We start from the raw sequence: 21259 nt of genomic DNA on the forward strand, positions 1-21259 counted from the left end.
TCTAAGGATCTTGCATCTTCCATCTTCCCCCAGCTCAGATTATGCACATAGTGAGCAATCGGGAAATATTTGTGGAATATTGTTGAACATCAACAATCACTCTGGGCTTTCTCATAAAGATAATGAATAAACAGGATACTTTGAACATCCAGAGCTTAACCTGTAACTGGGTTCTACCACTGTCCTAACACACACACAGAATTCACCAGCCCTGCCTGCAAGGAACCAGCAGAAGGAACGGGAGAGGTTTGACAGCTATGCCTTCCACCGCCGGCTTTTAAAGCAGCCGCCTGGTTATTAGAACCACTCCCGTTGGGAGCATCGCTTCAGGCAGGCGTGGAGGCGGAGGCGAGTGGGCGCGGCGTCCACACCCGCGCTCACCTGTGGGTCCAGCCCTGACTCCGCGCGCAGCATGCTGGGACACCGCGGTGCTCAGCCACCGATGACAACCCGCGGGCGTGCGGTTGTCATAGAGACCGGCGGGGGGCTCGGAGGGCCTCGTCCAGGGGCCGCCTTTGCCCACACCCAGACGGGATGCTTCGCCAAGGCTGTAAGACCTCTGAAAGGCGAAGACACGTGAGCGACCGCCTCAGCTGTCAACAAGACCAGGCGCTGAGCAGCAGCATCTACCTCCTAAGAGAGATGGGCCCCACTGGCTTCCTGCTGAGGGAAGAGGAGCCGGAAAACAGGGATTTCCGAGTAACTATCGCCTGGGCTCCAGCCTGGCCCCCTGCCCGCTGGTTCCCCCACCCTGTATCTAGCCCCCCTTGCAAGTCCTGCGGCTACTCGCTGCTGCGCCCTATCCGCGAGTGTTCCAGACGCTAAGGACGTGCAAATTGCAGAGGGAAATGGTATTTGTTAGAAAAGTTTCATTATTGGAGGTTAGGACTCCAAATTGCATCCAACCCTTGTTAAGATGATGACCCTTTGATCTTTGGGTTTGAAATAGTGAAACGTTTTATATGAATATACGGTTTGCATTACGTGCGTTCTTGTTTCCGTTGTTAGCAGTCACCAGCCCTGTAACTGAAACGAAATGAAAATTCTACAATGAGTTTAGATACCAGACATATTGGCTTAATATATAAAATCGGGTTTTCTTTACTCTTTCTTCACTCACACTAGTAACAAGACTTTTTTTTAAAAAAATGTATCGTTTAAATGGTGTTATCTTGGAAAGGTCTTTATATATATATTTTAATATATATTATATTTTATTTATATATATTTTAATATATATTATATTTTTATATATTTTTTAATTCTTTATATATAAATATTATATATATATGCATGTGTGTGTATATATATACATATATATGTGTGTGTATATATATATGTATATATATACCGTGTTTCCCCGAAAATAAGATCTAGCCAGACAATCAGCTCTAATGCACCTTTTGGAGCAAAAATTAATATAAGACCTGGTCTTATAGTAAAATAAGACTGGATCTTTAATATAATATGATATGATATATGATATGATATGATATGATATGATATGATATGATATGATATTGGGTCTTATATTAATTTTTGCTCCAAAAGGCACATTACAGCTGATTGTCTGGCTAGGTCTTATTTTCTGCGAAACAGCATATGTATATAATTTATATGTATATAAATTTTGCTCAAAGACCACAGTTTATTTATATTCGTATATCCTACTCTCACCACTCAAAAAAATCAGCCATCCCACTACTTCCCAGAAGTTGACTTGGGAAATTGTCATGCATTTTAAACATTGAATACAGATCACTAACCTGTGCTTATTTAAGACATCCTCTTTTTACTCTGTTGCTTACAACACTTAACTGCATTTAATAAATAGTTTTAACCAGTATACACTTGGTGAATAAAATTAGTCTTCTGGAATAAAGTTAAATAAACTCACCAATTCAAGTGCACAAAACAAACAAAATTCCAAGATGAGCTACCCCCACAAAAAGTCTTTAGCTTCACTGCAAGGTAAATTTCCTTTTAGTAACAAATTTACAGATTTTTTTACGCTTTTAAAATTAGATTTCTTTTTACTTGCCTGAGTTGCAAGTTGTTGACTAAGGCAAAGATTCTGAAAGTGAAAAAATTAGATGTGTCAAGAATTAAGATGTCCCAGTAGGTTATATTCAACCTTTTGAAGTCACCTAAACTAAATTATCTCTTGAAATTTCTTTTAATGTATTAATTTAGTTTTAAAATGGAGTTTTTTTTTTAAGTATACATTTTTCTTTGAAAGGTTTTTCTAGGAAATCCTCATGTTTGTAACTGTTCCACATCTCAAAAAGGAGGAGAACTTTGTAAGCATATATGCTGGTAAGTGACTTTGTAATGAAGATCCTTCCACAAAGAAACATCTGGGTATATCATGTTTTGCTTTTTTCATAGTTTGAGTACTGCAAGATTTAAGCAATTTGGTGTTGGGAAAATATCAAGGTAAAATGGTCACACCTTATCAATATACTTTTGGGTATTTTTTTTCATTCCAAAAATTAAGATTTAAGTTGAGAAACATACTATGACCTCTACATGTTTGAATGATAACGTTTTTAGTAAGAAAAAAATATTTTTAGATTCTCCTTATGTACAGATGTGAAATCTAACTATAACACAGGCGAAAAAACCTCCTGATTCACATCATTGATAACTATGTGGTTCATTATATATATTTTCAACTTGTTTTCCTTTACAATTGTCGTTTGACTATGAATCTTTCAAAATAGGAGTAGGACTTTACTGAAGATTACTTTTGTTAAATCTGAAAGTTTTACTCTGGTGTCAGAATCTATTTGTAAGGGAATCCCATTTAGTTTAATTCAATTCATTTTGTTTACCTACCATACTTATACCAACAAATAATTAATTACACTATTAAAAATTGTAATTGATATTTGAGAGGAAAATATCAACAAAAAATTAAGAGTATTTATCTCATATTTATAATGCTTTCTTTACAAGTTAAAAACAGTGTATATCTGTTATTTCTAATGATATTATTTACCAAGTTTTTTTGGATCAGTTTTTATTGAGCATCTCCAACATAAGTTATTTGCTCCAGTCAGTATAAAGATATTAAATATGGTCCTTCCAAACTTGCAATTTTGTTTTAATATACTTAAAATAGTTTTTTTTTCTATTTTTATTTTATGCCAGCTTCCTTAGGGCAAGGGTATGTTCTGATTTTTATGTAATGTAACTCTTATTGTATATTAACCATAAACTAGATGGAAATATAACCTAAGTATTTAACATACTAAAGTATACTTAATATATTTAGTAAGAATTTAATATATATTTTCCACTTTTGAAAAAACAGCCACATTCCATTTTAATTGGTGATTTTAAAAATATTTTTATGTCATACATTAAAGTGGTACATATAGGAAAGCAATGATTTAGTACTCTATCCAGGAAATTACTCCATTTCCAGGAGTAAGAAGCTTCCAGGGAAGCTAAAGGAAGTACAATGAACACCTAAATTCCCTCACTAACCTCTCTGTGACAACTTTATGTCATAAAGAAATGTATGTACTCTCTCTAGCAAATCTCTTTACTGCAAATATCTTTTGTTTCCATTTATCATACTGTTTTTTCACATATGCTTATTTTAAAACATAAATTAACTATTATAACAGAAAACTGATGAGAGTTTTAAGTTATCCTTACACATTCAGCAATATAAATTCTATAATGCCATTACTATTCTAAAACTAAAATGAAATAATATCTTTTGAGGTTATGTCAAAAATAAATGTTGTACTTGGTTTTTCTACTTGTGACTATTAGGGTATTGTTGAAAAAATTCAAGCTTCCAAGGAATCATGAATGTAAGTTGTATGCTTGTTTTGTTTTGATTTTCACTAATATGAAGGTTAACAAATTTAATAATCTTTATTTAGACATATCCTAAATTTAGGCAGTTATTTTGTAGACAAACTGACAACTATCTATAGTCCAGTTTTCTTACACTTAAGACAAATTGGAACATTTTTCTTCCTATTTAATAAAAAAAAAGTAACTTTTTATGCCATTTTCAAATTCAAAGTCACTTAATTTAAAAAGTGACTTTGGTAGAAAACCAAATATTATTTGGTAGAAAACATTTCCCTCATATGTTCTATGCAAAGAGTCACAGTAGTTTCTATATCTAAATTATTGTAATTGTGAGAAAAATAACAAATGTAATTTTTTAGATCCCAGAAATAGTTGACATGACACATAATTTCATTTAAAAATGTTTACTGTCTGAAGTTTTTACGCAAATATATATATATATATATATATATATATATATATATATAAATATATATATATTTAGAGTAAAATAGCTTTAAGGTCGGTACTAAAATTGAGTGTAAGTCAGTCATAGAGTTGCAAAACTTTAAAACTCTAGATTTCTCTAAAATAGAGAAAGAAAAATAATTTTTATTACAGCTCATTTAGATTGTACATTTTGTAATAAAGGTACTTCATTATGGAAATTTTCCCTGCAGTCAAAGAGTCATTTGACCTATACTAGACCCACCTAAGAACTGCAACAGCATTTACAATTTATTAGTAAATATTCATAGTATTCATAAAAAATTCAAGTGACACTCAGTTTTCAATTTTTTTTAAATTTAAAGAGTATTGGTTCTGTTTAAGCAAGCTCATTTCCCCCAACTATTATATATAAGCACAATCACAATAGACATTTAAAATTATCCTAGATAATTAATATTTGTGTTTCACAGGAATTTTTCTGTTTTACTCTTCTCTCACTCTACATTCTCTTAGAAATGTCCCTCATTGTTTTATGTCTCCAGCTGTTACCTCTATACCAGTGATTTCTACATCTTATCAACAGACCAGTATTTCCAGCTACCTTCTGGACTGTTCAATTTTGGAGGTCCCACAGGCATATTAAATATTAAATTTCCACCATATGTGCTCCCCTCTTGTATTCCCTACCTCACATATTGGTTTTCTTTTCTTTAGTCTCCAAAGCTAGAAGCCTTGGAATTCTACTTGATTTTTCCTCTCCCATCTTCTTTCGTATATTTAATACTTCTCTCATAAACAATCCTGTTTATGCTGACATTTTACCTGCTTCTCAATTGTGTTCTTTTCTCTCCATCCTCATTCTTACCCCTGTTCAACCTTCATCAGCCCTACTACTATTCTCTTTGGCCTCCTCCTTTTCAGCATTGGCACTTCGTTGCTTCCTCCTTCACAATGTAGACAAAATTTCATTCTGAAATATCACTTACTCTCTACCTCATCTTCTCTCCCAGTCCCTTCATACACAATTATTAGGTTGTATAATTTCATACGTACTTGTTTTCTTTTCTATTTCTCCATTTTATCTACCTGAAGTTAAATGTTCACATCCTCCCCAAAGTCTTAGTTCTTCTCTACACTATTTTCCATATCATTTCCACAAGCATCTATACTAGGCCATCCAAGAGAAATATAACGTGAGCTCTAGGTTTAATTTTCTAGTAACCATATTATAAAAAGTAAAAGGAAATGGGGAATTCAATTTTAATATTCGAATTTAACCCAGTACATCAAAATATTATGTCAACATGTAATCAATATAAACCTTGTGAGACATTTTATTTTCATACTCTTCAAAATCTAGTATGTGTTTTATGTTTACAGCTCATTAACTCAGACACTATTTTTCATTGGAAATACTTGATCTGCATTACCCTGTTTCCCCGAAAATAGATCTAGCTGGACAATCAGCTCTAATGCGTCTTTGGAGCAAAAATTAATATAAGACCCGGTCTTATATTATGTAAGACCCGGTATTTGATATTATATTATATTGTACTATATTGTACTATATTATACTATATTATATTATATATTATATTACATTATATTATGTAAGACCCGATCTTATATTATAGTAAAATAAGACTTTGCTCCAAAAGACACATTACAGCTGATTGTCCGGCTAGGTCTTATTTCGGGGAAACACGATAGACTTCATAAAGTACTCAGTTAAAAAATAGATTCATAATACCCAAATTGTTACAAACTTATACATTTTTTAATCAACTATATATTATAAGTTTTCCAGTTAAATAAAAATGAAACAATATTAAAAATTCAGTTTTGGGCCAGCCCGGTGGCTCTGGCGGTGGAGCTCCATGCTCCTAACTCTGAAGGCTGCTGGTTCGATTCCCACATGAGACAGTGGGCTCTCAACCACAAGGTTGCTGGTTCAACTCTCTAATCCCGCAAGGGATGGTGGGCTCGGCCCCTGCAACTAAGATTGAAACAGGGCACCTCAAGCTGAGCTGCCTCCCAGATGGCTCAGTTGGTTGGAGCACGGGCTTTCAACCACAAGGTTGCCAGTTCAAGTCCTCGAGTCCCGCAAGGGATGGTGGGCAGCGCCCCCTGCATCTAAAATTGAACATGGCACCTGCAACTAAGATTGAACATGGCACTTGAGCTGAGCTGCCGCTGAGCTCCCAGATGGCTCAGTTGGTTGGAGCGCATCTCTCAACCACAAGGTTGCCGGTTCGGCTCCCACAAAGGATGGTGGGCTGCGCCCCCCTTGCAACTAGCAACAGCAACTGGACCTGGAGCTGAGCTGCGCCCTCCACAACTAAGACTGAAAGGACAACAACTTGAGCTGAACAGCACCCTCCACAACTAAGATTGAAAGGACAACAACTTGACTTGGAAAAAAAGAAAAAGTCCTGGAAGTACACCTGTACCCCAATAAAGTCCAGCTCCCCTTCCCCAATAAAATCTTTAAAAAAAAAAAAAAACCCAGCTGGTTTCTTTGCAGAAATCAAGCTTATGATAAAGTTCATATGGAAATTCAAGAAACCAAGAATAGCCAAAACAATCTTGAAAAAAAAAAAATTCAGTTTTCAGTCATAGCCTCATTTCAAGTGCTCGTTACCACATGTGACTGATGGTTCATATTGGACAGTGCAGCTTTACCCAATTATTCAACAAATATTTATTATACTGCATATTAGGAGCTCTGCTAAGTGCTTTTTATAAATTGAATCATATGAATTGCTAATGTTGGGGGTTTTTTATCTATAAAAATAGCAATTTCATATGAATGATCTAATTATATTGTATTATTATTTATATTATACTTCTTGAAGGCAGAAACCATGTCTTATTCTTTTTATAAATATCAGTGTGCAGTAGGGAATTTTTTAAATGTCTAAAATTAATCTTATATATGAATTTTGAAGATTTATACTTCTTACTAAAAGATTTTTCATATCTCTTATATTTAAAAGAAGTATTAACTAGTCAACATTCAGCAAATAAACATTCAAAGAAAGTAGAAATCTTAATGACTTTGAATTTACATTTAAATGAAAGCTAGAACAAACAATGAAAATTAAAGTAATTCAAAGCAAGCTATAAACAATTACTCATCAGGATTATGTAAATATGTATATATAGGAGATGGTTACTAGTAGTGAAGGAGGAGTGTTTTGAACGTCATTCATAGATTATTTTCTAATACAAATCTAGAACAATCATTCGCACCCTAGTGTTGCATATTAGAAACCTGACACTCTTTTATTTTTGAAGACCTACAAAGATAATTACATAGGAATTTTACATCAGTTTTTGAATGCTGAATATTCTTTCCCATCACCCAACAAATATTTCCCAGCAAAACCTAGATTTATCACCAAATAGTTTCTTCTAAATGGCTAGTAAATATCATCTGTCTCTTTTTAAAATTAAATATTTATGAATAAAATAAAAGCCTTATTAAAGGAAAGTTTTTAAAATTCTCACTACAAATACATAATAAAGTTTTTATTTTCTATTTTCCTTTTTACTTTATATTTATGTGTTTATGTACAGTCTGTGGGAATAGTCTATGTTCTGCTCTTCTCACACTCTGTTACTTTATGTTTTCAATGCTATGTAATTTCTATAGTTAAAGTCTTCAATAACTATATTCCACTCAATATGTATAATTTATTTAACATTCTCCTATTGTTAGGCATTTAACTTATTTCTGACTACTTGTTATATTCTTTGTACCTGAAGTTTTTCCTTTTTTCAATTATTTGTTTAACTAACATCTCATTAATTGGATCTTGGTGTAAAAGTAATGATTTTTTTAATTGACATATAATTGACATATTACATTATATTAATTTCGGTGTACAACCTAATTATTCAATATTTGCAAAACGATTATAGTAAGTCTAGTTAATATCCACCACTACACATAGTTTTTTTTCTTGTGATGACAATTTTTAAGATCTACTCTCTCAGCAATTTTCAAATATACAGTACAATATTAACTACAGTTACTATGCTGTACTTCACATCCCCATGACTTATTTATTTTATAATTGGTAGTTTGTACCTTTTTACCACTTTCACACATTTCTCTCACCCCTCAGCCTCCGCCTTTGACACTACAATCTGTTCTCTGTATTTGTAAGTTTGCGGTGTTTTTTTTAAGTATTAACATTTTATGTCTGCCACTCATATGTATTGCCAAACTGGTCTTCAAAATACTTTTACTGATTTATGATTTCTGCAATATATCAATTTCTGCCATTTTTGGTTTGTTCTTGTATTCATGTTTTAGGCACATTTAACCATGTTACTTAAGCATATAATGAAAGATGTGAACAAAATATGTCAGTCTCCAAAGAAAATAATTAAAGATACATGGAAATATTTGAAATAGTCATGCTATTTCGATATATTAGGAAAAAAGACTAAGTCACCCAAAGTGAGGAAAATAATACCATATCTGAGTTCATAGTAATCTATTCAAACCTAGTAAATTAAATAAGAAAATGGTTTTCCATTCTCCCATACATCTAACATATCCTTAGATGATCTAGAGTGCCTTGAAATAACTTTTTTAAATACAAAAAGAAATAACAAGCAGAATAAAAGATAATATTCTATTTATTTATGTATTACTTATTCATTAGGTTTTATTCCATGTCTGTGCCTCATTCTTATTTTTAACTTACATTTTTTTATATTAATGAAATTGAATGTCTTCCCTTGCCTTTTTTACTATTTGTGTTTCATGTGTGAATTGTGTGAACTTGGGCTATTACTTATTGAGATAAAACTACATAGTTTTCCTAAATATAGGGATTACCCCTCTTGCATATTTTTCCTAAAGTTATAATTCTTTTTTATATGGCTTTGTTAAATTTTATTACACATATTGATATTTGAGTTGTTAAATCTGACCAATTTTACCTTTTGTGTATATTGTTTCAATGCTTCTTCCGTAGTATTGATAGTCTTTCGGAAGTTCTGTTCTACTAGTTTTTCTATTTTATTTTTAATCTTCATTATGGCATCCATGTATAGTTGTGTTGGTTTAAGTTGGAAGTTGGTATTTGGTTTGAATTAATCAAAATTTCTACATATTGCTACCCAGTTAGCTCAGTAACAGTTATGTAATAGTGCTTCTTTTATCCTTGTTTCATAATGGCTATTGTTTCGTAATGGCAATTATTTAGGGAATTTTGTAATTTGTTTTTTTGTATACACTGTGTTATCTTAAAAGGATAGCTGCCTTTCTCTTCTCTATAAAAGAATATTCTTTCATAGTCTCATAAATTAATTTTTCCAAATCAATTTCAGAAGAGTTTGTTTCTCCCTTTTGTTCTCCAATTCATGTTATACCACATAGAACAGTGTATGGTCAGCTTCTTTTATGAACTTTCATGTTTCAGTATTTCCTCCTTCTTAGAGAATATTTGTTCCCAAAAGCACAATCTTTTGTTCTTCATTTTCCTCCCCATTTCTTTTAGGAAGCAGATGTTGCTGTGTCTCTGTGACAAATACCCTCATCCTCCAAAGTAATGGTTAATTAAAGGATGATACCTTCCTGCATTTCATCTGCCACCCCCTCGATAAGGAACAAAGATTTTTGTATTGAAATTTAACTGTGTTTTCAGTATTTTTAGTGTTTAATTAAGAGTTTCCAGGAAATGGTGTTTTTCATTATCTTGCAAATATTTTTTTAATCTACATGTAGTAAAGAATATGTAAAATGAATATCAGAACTCAAGAGGACTAAGAGCAGCTGGCATTTAAATTATGTCATGTTAAGGAGAGGGAAGGGGAAGAAACATAGGGATGGGACCAGGGAATAAAGAATCTAGGATGGCCCTAATCAAAACTATACACACTTAGAATCTATTTCTTATCAGGACAGCAGGTTGGAGGAAATTAAGAATTTAAAGAATGTACATCCCAAGGGTACAAGCAATACAATTCCTAATAGATTATCCTGAGAAATATTTACCAAATCTGTGAAGGATGTAGCTACCAAGACACTCTGGTACGGACATAAAACTGAGACAGGAAAACAGGCACAATTGAGTTTTGCTTTCCTATTATTTATTCATCTAACAAATACTAATTACATTAATTACTCAAATATCCCTGCTTTCCCTTTATGTGTTTGTGCTCCGTTTCTTTTAACATTCCCGAGTGTTGATCCTGCTGTCCTTATAAGTGAACAGATTCAAATCGTAAGACATAATTGTAACACCAATCCAAGGATGAACACTATCATAAAATTAATCCAAAACTTTAGTTGCACTGACTCTTTTTAGTTAAGGGGAGAGAGAGAGAGAACTTCTATTCTTTTTATAAATGACTCTTTTGTGACCATTTGACTCTGAAAGGAATACAAAAAAGTGGTAAAGGTCAGTATAATAATTTAACCAAAACTGTCTTTCTGACATTTGAAATAAAATGTCAGCACAAGTTGTTAAATTTTTGTATCTTTAATTTTGTCACTGAATTTTAATACTTTGGGATTTTTCACTAGCTGCTTTGCAGTTAGGTCTCGTGGAGGAGAAATCAGTGACTTACTTCGGGGATTCATCGAGTTCAAACTCCCCAAAAAGGAACAAATGATGAAATACACATATTGAAGCGGATGGGTACATTAAACAGAAGGAAATTGGTTCAGATGATATCTGCTCTATTTGTCAAGAAGTACTTTTAGAGAAAAAGCTTCCTGTCACCTTTTGCAGGTAGGTGATTCTTTTTTTTTTTTTTTTTGGAGTCTAAAAGCTTACCAAAAAAAATTTAATTTAGTATGTTTGTAATTGATTATATTATGAGACATGTTGATAGAGAAACAATATATATCTAAACAATTATGCTTAATTGGCTTTCTTTTGTTTCCTTATATGTTGTGAGAGGTCCTATTCTTACTCTAAATATTCCTGAGCTATGTTTTTAAAGGATGAAAATTAAAACATAAGTCCACTTTATTTCCCTTTTTACTTTAAGTTATTAAAGTAGAATAATTGTCACATTTTTGTTTTAACACGTAAATAAATGCCATGGTTTAGAGTAATTTCAGAGAGTTTTCTGAAAGTAAAGATTATTTTACTTTAAAATGATAAAAATTCTTTTAGTTTTTCAAAACTATTTTAAACCTAAATAATTCAAAATTTTACAGAAATATTTATTGAGAGTGTCAGTCAACTTTTCTTCAAGGCACTATAAAGTTGGACTTGAAAAATTTGGACAACCGTTTGCCATTGAACTTTTTCATTCTTTTTCTTTCATTTCTCTCCTGATTATTTGCCAAAATTTTCATCCACATTGTAGTTTTCTCACGTGGCTGCTTTTATTGTGTATTTTAAAATTATTAACTATTTCCTAAAATATTATTTCTTTCAGCAGATATTGAGTACTACCACATATTGTGTGATTTCTAGAAAAATACGATGACACTCCTGCTCTCAGTGATGCTTTCTATTTAAATAATTATGATTTTCTTTTGTTAAGACTACATGCATTCCCATTTTACAAATGAAAAACTTAATGATGTAAAATCTTTCACCACCATTTCATTGGAATGGGAGGGAATTTGTTTGGAATTCTGATGTCCTAAATTAAAGATGATAGATAAGACAGAAAAGGTATGTGCTTGTGTATGTAACCAAGCTATATTTGGAAAATCTGAATCTATTTTTATGGGAAATAAATATGGACGCAAAGAAAATTTTATTTATATAAATATATATAACTTTGTGTATACAAATGGTAACCTTGAATTTTATTTCTAACAGGTTTGGCTGTGGCAATAATGTTCATATAAAATGTATGAAGATCTTAGCTAATTATCAGGACAAGGTATCAAACACTTCCATGTTGAAATGTCCTCTGTGTAGGAAAGAGTTTGCACCATTAAAGCTTATTTTAGAGGAATTCAAAAACTCTAGCAAATTTGTGGCTGCAGCTGAGAAACAGCGACTGGACAAGCACCTTGGAATTCCCTGTAATAACTGTAAACAATTTCCAATTGAGGGGAAGTGTTATAAGTGAGTACCATCAGTAAAATTATGAACACATATTCTAACTTTTCTTTTTAACTTGGGGTAACTATGAACATTGGAGTACCAGTCATCTAGTCTGCTTCTTCTTCTCATCCTTTACATAATAGTGTTTGCCTTAATTGATGGCCACTTATTTAGGACTTACAAGTTGATGATCTCTATCAACCCAGTACCTCAGAACTGCAATTGTTTTATTTTCTTCACTTACACAAGAATATTGGCTTTGTACTCTAGCCTAGATTGAGTCTGAAGTAGCATCCTGTCCTGGAAGCCCTGGACAAATATGACCACACCCTTGTGCCTAGAACCTGTAGGCTTCATGTCACAGGGGAATTAAGATTGTAAATGGAAATAAGACTGCTAATCATCTAGCCTTGAAATAAAGATATTATCCTGGATTACCTGGGACCAGTGTAATCTTGGGTTCCAAGAGTTCTTCAAAATAGAAGAGGGAAACAAAAGAATCAGAGAGAAAAGTGACTATGAAAGAAAGGCACAGAGAGATGCTGTTTTGCTTGCTTTGTAGATGGAGGAAAGGATCAGAAGCTAAGCTATGGAAGGTGGACAACCTCTAGACAATGGAAAAGCACAAGGAAAGAGATCTCCTCTAGGGTGTTTAAGAAGAAATGAAATCTTGGGAATCCCTTGATTTTAGCCCATTGAGACCCATGTCAGATTTCTATCTTACAAAACAATATGATAATAAATAGGCATTGTTTAAGCTGCTAAATGTGTTCTCGCTTGTGACAGTAGCAATAGGTAACTAACACAAGATGAGACTTTAGACCTTGCCATATCTGCATAGTTCCCAAGAAAATTTGGCCAGATTTTTCATCAAAAACCATCAAAGTAGGGCTGGCCCGGTGGCTCAGGTGGTGGGAGCACAAGGCTCCTAACGCCCAGGTCACCGGTTTGATTCCCACGTGGGCTAGTGAACTGCACCCTCTACAGCTAAGATTGTGAACAACAGCTCTCCCTAGAGCTGGGCTGCCATGAGCAGCCGGAGGTTGGCGTGAGCTGTCGTGTGCTGCTGTGGGCTACTGTGTGCTGCCATGAGTGGCCGGTGGCCAGCGTAAGTGGCCAGCAGCCAGCATGAGCTGCCGGCAGCCAGGGAAAGCTGCCATGAGCTGCTGTGAGCGGCTGACCAATGACCAGCGACCGACTGCCTCGGCCAGGGGAGAGCAAGGCTCATAATCCCAGCATGGGCCAGGGAGCTGTGTCCTACACAACTAGACTGAGAAACAACAGCTTGAACAGGAGTGGGGGAAGGAGTGTAAGAAGGGGGAAAAAAACATCAAAGTAATTGGATTTTTTCCTTGTATGTTTTGATGTTTTGCATTTTTAGGTGTACCCAGTGTATAGAATATCACTTATGCCAGGAATGTTTTGATAACTGCTGCCATCTTTCTCACCCATTTACTTTTCGTGAGGTACAGTATCCATCTTGAATTTCATATAGTGTTCATATTTGTCTTGTTGTAAACTTAAGTAAAAATAAACCTGAGAATAATAAGAATAGGTAACACTCTGGAATACAGTTAATTGAGTTTCAATAAAAACCAAAGACTGTAATTTTTGGAAACTCTTTTTCATAGGGATGTACAAGGCAATCATTTCTTACATAGGTAATTTATAAAATCCAACACAAAAACAAATATCTGATAACATTACACATAAATCATAACAGCCATCAAATTTGAAAATTCATTTAAAAAACAGATCTCAACATTACAAACTGACTTACCACATTATTACCTTATTGATATGCAACCTATTCATTTTAACACCCTAACTACCATGATTTGCAAAGTAACCTTTACTTTTTACCTATTACAGAAGAGAAATCAAAGATGGAAAGCACTAGAAAAAAGATCAGATGAAATTGTAAAATATATCGATACTAAAAATGATATGGAAGAAAAGATGCCACATTTTCAAGAAAGCAGGGGTGAGACTCTCAGTGAAATTTACATTTCTTGTATGACTTGGGATACTTATATAATTTTTCAGTTCGATAAGTTTCATTCTTTCCTTTATTCAATAAATATGTATTGAGCTCTTATTATATACTAGATGACATAATATGCAAGTGAAGAGCAAAGCTCTGCAGTCAGAGTGCCTTCACTCTGCAGTGAAGAGCAAGGCTCTGCAGTCAGGCTGCCTAAATCCAATCCTAGTACAAACATAAGCTGGCTATATGACTTTGGGGCTAGTTACTTCACTCTCTCTCTGCCACTTTTTCTTCACCTTTAAAATGGGAATAATTAGAATAATTATAACACCAGCCTCAGAGGAATTTTGTGAGTATGAAATGAGTTAATACACAGAGTAAATATTCAAATAATGTTGTCTATAATTATTCTATCAGAGATTGTACTAGATAATAGGAATACAGAAGTTTCCTCAGTAAATGATCATCTCAATAAATGTAAATTTTAAACTGACTATACATTATATAAAGAAAAAATACAGGGGCATTTGAGATTTTCTTTGAAGTAATTGGTCTCTGGGGGGGAAGTCTCCTCTGCCTCATTCCTCCTCTACTCCACCCCCACAGAGGAAGAAAGAGGCCTGAGTGGATTGATGAACACAGATTGTACTGTCTACTAGTGGACAGGCATCCAGACCTTTTGTCATAATACTTACCAACTAAAGCAAATTAAAGTTGCTGTTTATTATTAACATATTAGGTCCATTATAAAACATACACAAAAGATCATTTTAAAAGAATGGGATGAGGGGCTAATATCCAAAATACATAAGGAACACATACACTCAACAAGAAAAAAAAACAATCCAATTAAAAAATGGGCAGAGGTCCTGAAGAAACATTTCTCCAAAGAGGACATACAAATGGCCAATAGACATATGAAAAATGCTCAATATCACTAATCATCAGAGAAATGCAAATAAAACCCACAATGAGATATCACCTCACCCCAGTCAGAATGGCTATCATCAACAAGACAAATAGTAACAAGTGTTGGAGAGGCTGTGGAGAATAAGGAACCCTCATACACTGTTGGTAGGAATGCAGATTGGTGCATCTGCTATGGAATGCAGTGTGGGGGTTCCTCAAAAAATTAAGAACAGAATTACCATATAATCCAGCAATCCCTCTCCTGGGTATCCACCCAAAAAATCTGAAAACCTTTATCTGTAAGACATATGTGCTCCAATGTTCATTGCAGCTTTATTTATGGTGGCCAGACATGGAAACAACAAAAGTGTCCTTCGATAGATGAATGGATAAAGAATTTGTGGTATATATACACAATGGAATACTATTCTGCCATAAGAAAAGATGAAATAGTATCATTTGCGACAACATGGGTGGATCTTGAGATTATAATGCTAAGCGAAACAAGTCAGACAGAAAAAGTAGAGAACCATATGATTTCACTGACATGTGATATATAAAACTGAAAACAACAAAAGAACAACACAAATGAAGAAACAAAAACTCATAGACATAGACCATAGTTCAGTGGTTACCAAAGAGTAAGGGGGGAGAGTGTTCTAGAAGAGGGTAAACAAGGTCAAATATATGGTGATGGAAAGAACTGACTCTGGCTGGTGAACACATAATGTGAGATATAGATGATGTATTACAGAATTGTACACCTGAAATCTATGTAAATTTACTAACAGTTGTCACCCCAATAAACTTTAACTAAATAAACTTGGAAGAAAAGAAAGGAAGAAAAGAAATAAGGAAAAGGAAGGAAGGAAGGAAGGAAGGAAGGAAGGAAGGAAGGAAGGAAAGAAAAGAAAAAAGAAGAAAAAGAAGAAAAAAGAAAAAAGAAAAGAAAGAAAGTTGAAATATGGAGTAGCAAAGCCCATGGATTTCTCTGAGCCATAGGGAGAGACTGGTGGTAAACCAGTGCTTCCCAAAGGCAAGAAGAACATCTAAATAAAGAATTCACCCAACAAAATAAATAATAAATAAATAAAATAAATAAATAAATAAATAAATAAATAAATAAATAATTTCAGTGACTTAACCAAACAAAAATTGTGCTTTGTTCATATATATCTTTCTATGCAACCCAGTGGATATTTAGCACATTTCCTATGGGTATGCCACACACTTTGGGGACCACAGCTCTTGTGGAGCATTTTATGCTTTATAGGTATAAAATGAGCCTATACAAAGGCTCTCCATATCCTTTTCTTTGGCCCTGGCTAGGTATCACACTCCTACCTATTAGAATGATAAATTGTATAACTAAAGGTTTAGGAGATTAGTGGGGGGAGCCAAGAGAACATTAGGGGTAGAAGGACATTCTAGGCAGAGAAAGTGAAATAAATAAAAGGCGAGTTTCAAAATTTAAAAGAGTGGTTAACAACCTGAAATAATGAAAATACACAGCTAGATGGGTGGAAGGGGTGGGGGTGGGGGGGAGGGTGAGGGGATTGGAGGGCAGTCGGTGCCACAGGATGGCCACGGGGTTTGAAAAATTAATCTGGGGAACGTAATTTAGTGGTTACCAGAGGGTAAGGGGGTTGGGGGTGGGAGATGAGGGTAAGGGGAATCAAATATATGGTGATGGAAGGGGAACTGACTCTGGGTGGTGAACACACAATGGGATTTATATGATGTGATACAGAATTGCACACCTGAAATCTATGTAATTTTACTAACAATTGTCACCCCAATAAATTTAAAAAAAAAAAGAGAGATTACTCTGGGACTAAAAAAAAAAAAGAAAAGAAAATACACAGGTTGTTTGTTTTATTTGACAATTAGATGACCTTGATAAAAGCAAGTTCTATAGCATGATTGAAGTATATAGGTAGAGTAATGAGAAATATAAGCTTTTCTGAAGAATATATTTGAACTTTGTTCTGAATAATAGGAATGCATCTAACCTTTTAACCAAGCTTTTGATTTTAAATATTTATTTTATCTTTTTTATCAGTAGCTAATGGCATCAAATAACAATTAATTTACATTGTATAATCTTAGTTATGTTGGTTGGCACTTTGGCTACATAAATGGGCTTGGTACTTTTAGAGTCACATCAACATGGTCTAACAATACTGACAGAGTAAGTATATACCCATGAGAAAATGAGTTTCCTCATGAATTATGATCTACCAATTTATCATACATAGTAACCTAGAATATTAATGTGGCTTACTGCACACCTTACTTTCTACCAGATGGCAAAGTAAATTGGGCTGTATTTTCCTAAAAACAAGCCTAAGTGCTGGCTCAGACTGAAATAATTTGAGTATATGGTTCTCATCAAAATTGTGTTCTGGTTTCATTGACATTAAAAAGTGTAAATCAAAATATTTCGGGTTAGTATTTTTATTTGAAATTACTAAATTTTGTCTTTTTATGAAGTCGATGTTCATAATAGATTTTTTTAACTTTTTAATATACGAGATTTATTATTTTCAGTTCAAGAAAACATTGGGTTCATTTGCATTATTCATACGAAGGTTATTACCTGCATTATTGATTACTTCCTGATCTGTAATTACATGTGTACATTCTTGTTTCTGCTTATTCTTATTCAGCCAGGTTTACACACCAAAACGCGTGGTAAAGTCACTGCCTCTCTTGCTGATCACAAAGAGTAGTAAGCTGCTTGCTCCAGGGTACCAGTGCCGACTTTGCTTGAAGGCATTTCATCTTGGTCAATTTACAAGATTGCTACCATGTACTCACAAGGTAGAAGTTACATCATTTTAGTTTGACTTTCCCTGTAGGGCCAGTTTTCACAAATGAAGTGACAATGTAAGTCTCTCCTTTCACTTTTTAGTTGTATTATTGAAGAGATGTTCAAATTGAACACTATATGTAGAGGAGCTGCAGCAGACTGTTGACAAGGCAGCTTTGCCCCTAAGAATGGATTCCTCCTATTGATTAGGACTCATTTCTGTATATACAATCTAGAAAAGAGAAATTGGGCCTTTAAATTAGATTCTTTTGTCTACTTTAGTTATCCATGAAAAAAAAGCTTATGGAATACTTTTTAATGTATTTTTATGATTCTTTGGATGAAACAGATACTCGTATGCTTAATTTGACATAGTTATCATTTGAAATTAACCCACTGGAATCAAAGCCTAATGTTTCTTGATCACTATGTAGTTGGTAACCAGGTTTTTTCTGAAATCAAGTTGTTTCAATCACTAAACATTTATAGTTTTAGAGTCACCAGAGTTAAAACATCTGATAGTTTTTTCCCCCCGAGAATGTGATTTGTTATTTTATATGTTACCGTCATCAGATCGGTTTTCAACTCTAGTTGGTTATGACTTTTTTATTTTAAAATTTTCATTCATTAGAAAGCAACAACAAAATTAATGGCTTGAATAAGTAGTTTTTAACGAAATTACAAAAATGAAGGTTTTCCATTTTAATGTTGAAAATGCCCATAACCAATTATATTTTTAAGAATACCTCTTCACAATATTTTCATGAAACTTGATAAATTATAATTATCTTCCATTTTTGCTGAATAGTTTTAATAGTAATAATGAAACTGGGAAAATTTGCATAGATAATATACATTATAAACAAGATAATCATAGCCCTGATTAATTTATAACCTTTTTTTTTAAGTTTCATAGGAAATGTATTGACAGTTGGTTATTCCACAAGTGCAATTCATGCCCTATTGATGGACAAGTTATATATAACCCTTTAATCTGGAAAGATACAGCAATGAATGGACATGTACATCATTCTGTTTCAAACACAGACACCTCTCATCTATCAAAACAGGAAGAACAAGGACTTTTTATTCCTGGTATTGGATTAGTTTTAAAACAAACTAGACTTGGAATTTTACCTAGCATACCTCAACATAATTCTGAAAAGTTGAATACACCTCAAAGTTCAATAGATACCTACCAAAATAAAGCAATAGATGATCTATACTCAATCAAATCAGATGATTCAAATTCAAGAAAATTAATCTATGAACATAAAACTAGCCAACATTTCCCCAAGTATCTTCAAGGTTTACCCACTGAATCCTTTGGAAAAATATCATCTCAAACATTTCTTCCTTCTATTGCTCACAAGAATATGATATGTCCCAGTGGACTGGCAAGCCCAAGTATCAATAAAAAATACCATACTAGTCAAAGCCAGAAGATGACCAAAGATTGTATACATATCAACCACAATCCAAAGAAGAATCTTGATACTAAAATAAGAGAGGAAAACAGGAGAACAAATACTTTACCTCCAGAAGACTTACATCTTATTGTGAATTGGGGTACAAGTAAACTTAGTTTATCTAAAAGATATAATAATTCCTTTGGGAAAATTAGACCAAAATATAGTCATCTATCAAGAAGGCCTAGATCTCACGATTTAAATACAAGAAGTACTGAGCTATCTTTAATATTGCAAGGAATTCAGTTATGAAAATATATTTTTGATGACAAACATCATTTTCAAATATTTGGGTATTAAACATGAAATATTTTATTTGTAGAACATAAATGTGATACTCTTGATAAATGTGTATAAAATTCTCTGTTGTCATTTTGCCTATTTGTCTATGAATAAGTAACTAACTACACTTAAAGGAAATCACCACACTCCTTATAAGACTTACAGTATTAGGTGTTGAATGCTTATATGTTTAGGTTGTTATGAATTATTTTTAGATATTTTATATCTGATTTTACACTGATTAAAATAATTATTATTACTTAAATTAAGGAAATAGGTTTTCCTTGTATTGAATCACTGTTTTCAAACATTCCACTTGATAACATACATGGATTCTTTCCAGGTACTTGTGTATGTTTTTGCATTTACTTATAGTAGTAATCACCACAAACCTACAAGAAAACCCAGGTGGTGATTTTCTTTTTTATTTCCTTGAAGTAGTTTTCTTATACATGAATTGAAAATAAAATGTACCTATAAAACTATAAACTATGCCACATTTATGATGGTTTTATGGTTTATTTTCAAGAAAAGTATAAGTACTAAGAAATTTCTTAATATAATCAATAGTAAAGCATCTATTTTTTTAAACCAGCTCTATTTCCAAATAATTAATCATTGTTTTAAAATGTTCACTTGAAAAATATAACCTTTATATTTTATTTTGTTTATTGTTAAATTCTATGGCTCAGTAGCTTTTTAATTTTTTAAAAAACATTGATAATTTTATTGATTTTTTATTACTCATAACAAGGAAAAAACCTCACATCATTTTTTTGTCACGGTGGTAATGGAATACATAGTTGTATGAAACAAATCATGAAGATATCAAGCAGAGAAAGTTCTTTGAAAATATCCTTTGAATTTAAAGGAATAATCAATTAAGTTGAGGTTAATCATAAATAGAAAGTAATTACTTAAATGTAGTTCAGAAATAGTAACTGAGAGTTAATCAAAACATGAGCTGCATTTTAAAAATAAATGGAAAGTTTGGCTTATTTCTGATATATAAAATGGAGGACCAGATATATCTGTCAGCAATTCAGGATTTTATCAGCCTTTTCTTTTGTCAGGTGAAATAATTTCCCAATTAGTGAAATATTATTTATCTTCTCACAGATATTGTGCTCTCCTTTTTAAAATAATTCTTCAAAAAAGGATAAAAGAAAAAGAAGGATAGAAAATACTTTAGAAAGCAAAACATGAAAGAACTATAAAAGAACAATAATAAATTGGGATTCTGGTGAGAAAAACAACGCTGTAAAATTTATTTTTCAGTTAAAAGAAAGATATAATATACACACTATACCTATACTAGTCAAATTTATTAATGATCATTCTGCAGTTATTTGAGTTTTATTATTGCAGTAGTGTACTAATACAAAATAGTCCACCCATGATTACAAAAGGAGAGTAGATATCAGCTACTACAGTAACAATTTCTGAACAAGATTTGCTTAGAAAGCATTGAGGATATGAATTAGATGACTCCATGTGGGGGCGG

At 33.0% G+C, this 21259-nt stretch overlaps 1 protein-coding gene across 1 annotated transcript; it reads left to right on the forward strand.

The window, feature by feature from the left end:
- Window positions 1–441: 441 nt before the first annotated feature.
- ZSWIM2 (zinc finger SWIM-type containing 2) lies at window positions 442–19725 on the forward strand. Its single transcript, XM_033112668.1, is given in 11 exon segments — window positions 442–699; window positions 2240–2316; window positions 3787–3827; window positions 10808–10838; window positions 10840–10895; window positions 10898–11015; window positions 12066–12317; window positions 13678–13762; window positions 14169–14280; window positions 17861–18015; window positions 18913–19725. Coding segments are annotated over 11 exon segments (1905 nt in total). The 5' UTR covers window positions 442–534.
- Window positions 19726–21259: the final 1534 nt, after the last annotated feature.

The sequence above is a fragment of the Rhinolophus ferrumequinum genome, chromosome 8 (genome assembly GCF_004115265.2).
Source record: "Rhinolophus ferrumequinum isolate MPI-CBG mRhiFer1 chromosome 8, mRhiFer1_v1.p, whole genome shotgun sequence".
Classification (NCBI taxonomy): Eukaryota; Metazoa; Chordata; class Mammalia; order Chiroptera; family Rhinolophidae; genus Rhinolophus; species Rhinolophus ferrumequinum.